Source organism: Portunus trituberculatus, chromosome 9 (assembly GCF_017591435.1).
Source record: "Portunus trituberculatus isolate SZX2019 chromosome 9, ASM1759143v1, whole genome shotgun sequence".
In the NCBI taxonomy this organism is placed as follows: Eukaryota; Metazoa; Arthropoda; class Malacostraca; order Decapoda; family Portunidae; genus Portunus; species Portunus trituberculatus.
This window is the reverse complement of record NC_059263.1, coordinates 256,839-264,388: the sequence shown is the minus strand read 5'-3', so window position 1 is coordinate 264,388 and position 7,550 is coordinate 256,839. Positions and strand designations below refer to the sequence as shown.

Sequence of the window (7,550 nt, the reverse complement as noted above, 5' to 3'; positions counted from 1 at the left end):
ACGCATTGCTCGCCGTGCGCCCGCCTGCACCAGCACCTTCGCAACACGGTCCACGCCCTCCACCGCCATGGCATAGTGTAGAGGCGTGCGCTCCAGCTGTAACACACACACACGCCCCCCGCCCTTGTGTCATCATCATCATCATCAGTGTGTATAATTCTCTCATTGATTCCTTTACTTGTTTTCACCATCTTCATCTTTCATTTGTACCACTTGGCTGTTTCTCACTATCAGACTCACACACACACACACACACACACACACACACACACACACACACACACACACACACACACACACACACACACACACACACATAAATTCTTTACTCTCTTACCACTCTCCGATTGTTAAAAAGAGTGATTTGAGTGTTTTTGCTGTTAATAATGTGTCCAAATATTACTAAGAGCGTAAAAATACATCCTTAAAAACCCGTGTCACTTCAACTAGATCCTATTCAAACTAGTGGACATGCGGGAATAATCACACACACACACACACACACACACACACACACACACACACACACACACACACACACACACACACACACACACACACACAGTCGATTACTCGCCCACATAGCTGTCCAGGATCCTCAGAAATGCAGTATATAATTTAGTGGCAAGGTTGTGTAATGAAGGAGTGACCAGAGGGGGAGGGTGTGGCTGGGAGGAGGGGTCAGTGGAAGAGGGCTTGTAACCTTTTTATCTTTCTTGGGGCATGGCAGAGACTAGAGGGCTGCATATAGGTTTTTCACGGGGATTTCTGGGCTAAAGGGGATACTTTTTGTGGCTCCTCGCAATATGCCCTATCATGAGAAGAGTCACCGTATCTATTTGTCTATTTATCTATCTTTCTGTTTACCTATCTCATGTGTACAATTAGACCATTTTATTGACATTAGGAAGGTCAGAAGATTAATGGCCAGTCTTCACTATTTTAATCCCTCACATAAGAAGAGAAGAAGAGAGAAGAGTTACCCTATCTATTTATTTATCTATCTATCTATCTATTTATCTATCTCACCACATACAAGACAAGTACTCACATTATCGCCCATCATGAGAAGGATCGGGTACTGAATGGCCAAGAACTGCATGATCTCCGTCTCTTCACACAGTGTTGCCAGATGGAGAGAGGTCCTGCCCTTAGTGTCCTTAGCTACAGCCACGTCCTCTGTGTCCGCTATGTACTCTACGTGCGGCAGGGACCCCACACGTATGGCCTTGTGTAGCCAGTCCCTCTTGTCCTGTAGGAGGCGCAGACGGTGGGGTTAGGAAGGGAGTGTGTTGAAAGGTAGAAGGGTTATTAGTGGTTCATTGAAGGAGGATTTGAAGGGAGTGGTTCTGTTAGTGGTTCATTGATTTATTCTCTCTTCTACTTCTCTCTTCTTCATTACTCAGTGCTCTCTCTTCTACTTAAACCTTTATTACTCGTGTCTTCTATATCTTCTTTCTCCATTAATCATTCTTTCTTCTATCTCTCCCTTCTCTATTGTTCATTCTCTGTTCTATCTACCTTCTCCATCATCTATTCTCTCTTCTACCTCTGCCTCCTTCACTACTCAGTCTCTTTTACCTCTTCCTCCTTCATTACTCAATCTTTTCTACTTTTCCCTTCTCTATCACTCAGTCTCTTCTACTTCTCTTTTCTCTCTCTTCTACCTCCGCCTCCTTCATCACTCAGTCTCTTCTACTTCCTTCTCCATCATTTAGTCTCTCTTCTACCTCTCCCTCCTTCAATACTGTCTCTCTTCTTTCTCTCCCTTTTTCATTACTCATTCTCCCTTCCATCTCTCCCTCCTTCAGTGCCTCTCACCAGGAAGTTCATGGCCTCCGTCAGGAAGTGGACTATTCTCTCCTGGCCATAAAGGTGGGCTATCTCCATCAAATTGCGTCCTGCGGAGTCAGTCACCTCGAACATCTGGTCATACCCGCCCAGCACCAACTGACGCAGCTCTGCCACATTACCTGGTGAAGGAGCGGTACAGGTGTTACGGCTTTCATTGATCTCACCAGCACATTGGGTCTCTTGTGCTTGGTTCAGTGTGTTAGATGGTTAACCCCTTGAGTACCATATTCATTGTGCTTACTATCTGGTAATTTTATACAGCTTCAGAAACTTATGTGAGGGATTAAGATAGTGAAGACTGTGACCATTAATCTTCTGACCTCTATATGCCCTTGCTAATGTCAATAAAAAGGTCTGATCGTACACAAATCTCAAGGTAAAAATGTGTCCCAGTATTGAAGGGGTTAAGGAGTGATTGATGGGGTTGATTGATGCGGGTGTATTGATTGTTTATTTATTTATTTTCTACGTAAGAGAGGTTGTGAGAAAGGGCAGTAAGCTGGCTGGTGTAAAAAGGCCAGCTGAAGGTGTTAGTCTCTGGTTAGTACTGTCAAATCAGATTGGTTGGTTAATTAACTGATTGACTGACTAACTGACTAACGAAGTGCTGGACTCATTCCCTTCCCCACATAACTTCCACGTAACTTCTCCCACATAACTTCACTCCCCATTTTTCCATTACATTCTCCCTCTCATTCCTTCGTCCCCAGTTCTCTCTCTCTCTCTCTCACCCCACATCACACACACACACACACACACACACACACACACACACACACACACACACACACACACACACACACACACACACACACACACACACACACACACACACACACACACACACACACACCTCAACACCCAAATAACGAAGATTTTTTTCTTTTTATGTAAGAGGAGAAAGCTGGCCAAGGGAAGCAAAAACGATGAAACAAAAAGGCCCACTTGGATGTCAGTTCCCGAGCAGGTCCGAAAAAGAGAGAGAGTTTACCAAAAGAAAGGGATAAATGTCTTGAATTGGTAGACTGACTCACCACACACATAACTTGCCCCTCACGCCCCATCTACATACCCTTCCTCCTCTCACTCCCTCTCCCTCAGCACTCACCGGTCACAGCCAGGTTCACCACCCACTTATCAATGGCCGCCACGTTCTCCATCAGCCCCGCCTGCATCGCCACATCCCGCGGGGTCTGGTACTGGTGGTCCCTATCCGCTAGTGAGCACCCAGCCTCCTCCAGCAGACGATAGAAGGCTGGTCTACCGTGTGGCCTGCCTGCTGCGAAGTGTAGGACGCTCTGGCCGTTTCTGTCCTGTAGAAGGCGATGAAGGAGGGTTTTAGAATTTGTAGGAGGTAGTCTTGAGATACAGGCATAAATGGAGGTGGAGAAGGAGGTTAAAAAGGAAGGATTAGAAGGAAGAGGAATGAGTGGAAGTGGAGGAGGAGGTTAAGGAGGAAGGATTAGAAGGAAGAGGAATGAGTGGAAGTGGAGGAGGAGGTTAAGGAGGAAGGATTGGAAGGAAGAGGAATGAGTGAAAGTGGAGGAGGAGGTTAAGGAGGAAGGATTAGAAGGAAGAGGAATGAGTGGAAGTGTAGGAGCAGGTTGTTTCTGTCCTACACTCACAACACACTTACCCTCTTCTGTGGTCAGTGTCCTTAACCCTCCACACAAACTATCCTTCACACTCCTATCATCCTCCGCATCCTGGCACACACTAACCCTTCACATTAGCTCACCTTATACATTACCTTCATCTTGTTTCTGTCCTTCACTCACAACACACGTAGCCTTTATTGTGGTCAGTGTCCCCAACCCTTCACATAAACCAGTCCTTACACGCCTATAACACTGTATCACGTTACCTTTGTCTTGTTTCTGTCCTACACTCAACACACGTACCCTTTTCTGTGGCGAGTGTCCGGCGTCTCCCCCTCCTGTGCTCTCCACCGCTGTCTTCATGGCGATGCTAGAGTGGCCTGACCCAGTGGAGTCCGAGGTGCCACTCTTGATTACCCCCTGCTGCTGCTGTCATGGTCGTGGTGGTGGTGGTGGTGGTGGTGGTTATTGTTGTTGTTATTATTATTATTATTATTATTATTATTATTATTATTATTATTATTATTATTATTATTATTATTATTATTGTTGTTATTATTATTATTAATATCATTGTTGTTTTGTTGTTATTGTTATTACTGCTACTGCTACTGCTACTGCTACTACTACTACTACTACTACTACTACTACTACTACTACTACTACTACTACTACTACTATTGTCATTCATAACTTATTAAACCACCTAAACATAATCTAACTATCCAACTCTCTCTCTCTCTCTCTCTCTCTCTCTCTCTCTCTCTCTCTCTCTCTCTCTCTCTCTCTCTCTCTCTCTCTCTCTCTCTCTCTCTCTCTCTCTCTCTCTCTCTCTCTCTCTCTCTCTCACCTGGCTTGCATTCTTGTCGTTCTTGTCACCGGGGAGGGTCCTGGTGCCTATGTTGTTGTTGTACCTGTAGGAGTAGAGGCAGCAGGCCAGGTAGGAGATGGGATCCTTGGGGCGGGCTTCGTTCACGTCTGATAGGCTCTTGATTAGGGCGTCTCCCAGGGCTGGCGGGACACACACACACAGAGAATGAGTGAGTGGTGAATTAGTTGTTTGGTTGTGATTAATTGACTGAATGATTGGTTAAGATTTAGTAGCAGAGAGAGAGAGAGAGAGAGAGAGAGAGAGAGAGAGAGAGAGAGAGAGAGAGAGAGAGATGAGGAATGAACGAGACGGGAGGAGGTATGGAGAGAGTAAATGATTAAATTGTGTATCATGACGGAGAGAGAGAGAGAGAGAGAGAGAGAGAGAGAGAGAGAGAGAGAGAGAGAGAGAGAGAGAGAGAGAGAGAGAGAATGTGGGAAGTATGCACATTATTACGTGTGTGTGTGTGTGTGTGTGTGTGTGTGTGTGTGTGTGTGTGTGTGTGTGTGTGTGTGTGTGTGTGTGTGTGTGTGTGTGTGTGTGTGTGTGTGTGCGTGCGTGCGTGTGTGCATGAATGTATAATTAAGGTGATGGAACAGCGAAAAATTACAGGGTACTAGAGAGAGAGAGAGAGAGAGAGAGAGAGAGAGAGAGAGAGAGAGAGAGAGAGAGAGAGATTAATTCATTACCTTACTAAAGAAAACGAGGAAAAAAAAAGACTGAAAAACAAATAGAAAACTACTCTCTCTCTCTCTCTCTCTCTCTCTCTCTCTCTCTCTCTCTCTCTCTCTCTCTGACCACTCACCTTCAGCCAAATACTTCCCATCATCAGTCCACATTCCTGGGAACTCGGACCTCACTGACGCTGTGCTGTCCCTTCTGCTCTCCCCTCCTCTGCTCTCCCCTCTCAAGTCACTCTCCTTTCCTTCCTCCTCTTGACCCTGACCTTCCTCTTGCGCACCCTTGACCTCCTGCTCCTCCTGCTGCTCCTCCTCCTGCTCCTCCTCCTGCTCCTCCTTCTCTTCCTTCTCTTGGTCATTCTCTTCAGGTTCTTCCGGATTGTGACTGGTTGTGTGTGTGTCTTCGTCGTCTTCGTCTCTCTTCGGGTCAGGAGAGCTAATGGCGGCTGTAGAGAGAGAGAGAGAGAGAGAGAGAGAGAGAGAGAGAGAGAGAGAGAGAGAGAGAGAGAGAGAGAGAGATTATTATGTACGCCAGTGAATAAAACAGCTATGCAAAATTGATGTTTAAGTTACGTTTGTACACTGGATAAGCAAATAGCAATGAATTAAGTGTAGTTAATGTAGTGCCTCTGTTATTTAATCCCTCCAGTACTGGGACACATTTTCACCTTCAAATTTGTGTACAATTAGACCAATTTGATCGATATTGGGGAAAAATCTGTGGAGCTCAGAAGATTAATGGCCACAGTCTTCACTATTTTAACTCCTCTCCCGCCTGAGTTTCTGAAGTTGTATAAAATCACTAAATAGTAACCAGAAGGAATATAGAAACGCGTCATGGTACTGAAGGGGTTAAAAATGAGAGGAGAGAGTAACCAGAAGGAATAGAGAAATGTGTCCTGGTACTGAAGAGGTCAAATGGCTACTACAAAATACGTGTGATTTATTAGATATTTACACGTTACTTATTTATTTTGTCAGTTGGCTAGTCGGTAATTCAGTTAGTTAGGGAGAAGGGTAGACAAAGAATATGGATTCACTGATGAAGCAAACAACAACAGCACCAGCAGCAGTAAAATAAAATAGATAAATAAATAAGGTTATGAAGTTAGTTAGGGAGAAGGGTAGCCAAGGAATATGGATTTGCTGATGAGACGGACAACAACAGCACCAGCAGCAGTAAAATAAAGAAATAAATAAGTAAATAGATAAAAAAGTGAATATATAAATGAAAATAGAAAAAAAAGAGTAACTGATGTGCTCTCCAAGAATTGAAAGGAAAAGATGCAATGTAGAATAAAGGTAGTTACGTTTTTAATAAATAGGGTTTGGTGCAGAGGAATGTGAATTAACTAACAAAAAAAAAAAAAAATAGTTAATATGCCTTACAAGAATTAAAAGGAAAAAGATGTAATTTAGAGTCATGGTAGTAACGTTTTAGTAGCTAGGGTTTGGTGGCTGAGGAATATCGTTTACTGAACAAATAACGACAAAAAATAAAGAAAATACCTAAAAGAGAGTAACTAGTGGGGATCTCCAATAACTGAAAAAAATAACTGATGTAATTTGAAATCGAGGTAATTTTGATAACTGCTAGCCAAGGAATATAAATTTACTAAAAACAACAACAAAAAGTAAAGGAGAACAAGTATGCTGTCCAAGAATTGAAGATAAAAGTTACAATTCAGACTTAAGGTATTGACGTTTAAAGGATTAGGGGAGGGGGGGGGGGATATAGGAAAGCACTGAGCTGCATAACTATTCACAGCAGTACCACCACGCTGCGCACACACTTCCAGATACAACAGCCACTCATGCAGACCACACTGACATTATGTTTAGCGGGTACACTTCGCAGAGCTTTGGGTAATCATGCAGTATTGATGTAAAGAAACTTATCAGAGAGTGAATGGTGGTAAGCCAGATAGATTTGCCCTCTTATGTAAAGGATGAATTGGTGAAATGGAGAGTATAATGTTTGGATTGTATATGATGGAAAGATGAAGTAGGAATGAAATAAGTGAAGTGAGTGAATAAATGAAATAGTTATGAAATATGATAAATGTGTAGTAGAAAATATTAAGGTAAAGTATGTAAATGATATGGAAAGACAGATAAAATGAATAGGTACTGAAATAAGCGACATGAACTAGATAATGTAAGGAGATGATTGTGCAGTATAGATATTTGTAAGAAACTTGTCAGTGAGCGAATGATGAGTGGAAACAAAAGGTAAGCCAGATAGGTAGTTAAAGAACAGATTGATGAAATGAAAGGAAAATAAATGAACAATATAATGGTAAGATAAACTAAGTTCTGATTAAAAAAAAAGATGAATAAATGAAATGAAATGAAATAGTTAGTGAAAAGATAAGGTGAAATGTGGAGATGATATTTGAAAAAGAAACAAATGAGAGAAATGAAATGAATAACAAACTAATAATGATAAAAGCGAGATAACTAGATAATATGAAAATTGATAAATGAATGAAATAATGAGATAATACTGAGATGATAAGGAGATAAACACATAACTTCAATAAAAAA

The 7,550-nt window shown here is 42.5% G+C and overlaps 1 protein-coding gene across 1 annotated transcript; it reads right to left on the bottom strand.

Annotated features, from left to right (window-relative positions):
• Window positions 1–569: 569 nt before the first annotated feature.
• LOC123501448 (serine/threonine-protein phosphatase 6 regulatory ankyrin repeat subunit C-like) lies at window positions 570–5,162 on the bottom strand. The gene is made up of 6 exons (XM_045250277.1): window positions 5,129–5,162; window positions 4,303–4,463; window positions 2,963–3,167; window positions 1,822–1,973; window positions 1,052–1,252; window positions 570–668 (listed from the first exon to the last, which is right to left on the bottom strand). The coding sequence occupies exons 1-6, from the start codon at window positions 5,160–5,162 to the stop codon at window positions 570–572; spliced, it is 852 nt and encodes a 283-aa protein (XP_045106212.1).
• Between the last annotated feature and the right edge of the window lie 2,388 nt (window positions 5,163–7,550).

What these genes read in the sequence shown, in the direction of transcription:
- LOC123501448 (XM_045250277.1), bottom strand. Translation starts at nt 5,162, where the DNA reads ATGTGGACTGATGATGGGAAGTATTTGGCTGAAG. An exon ending in ACGACAAGAATGCAAGCCAG is followed by an intron (nt 3,168 to 4,302) that starts GTGAGAGAGAGA and finishes CGCCTTCTACAG; the next exon opens with GACAGAAACGGCCAGAGCGT. An exon ending in TTCTCATGATGGGCGATAAT is followed by an intron (nt 669 to 1,051) that starts GTGAGTACTTGT and finishes CCCTCCTCCCAG; the next exon opens with CCACACCCTCCCCCTCTGGT.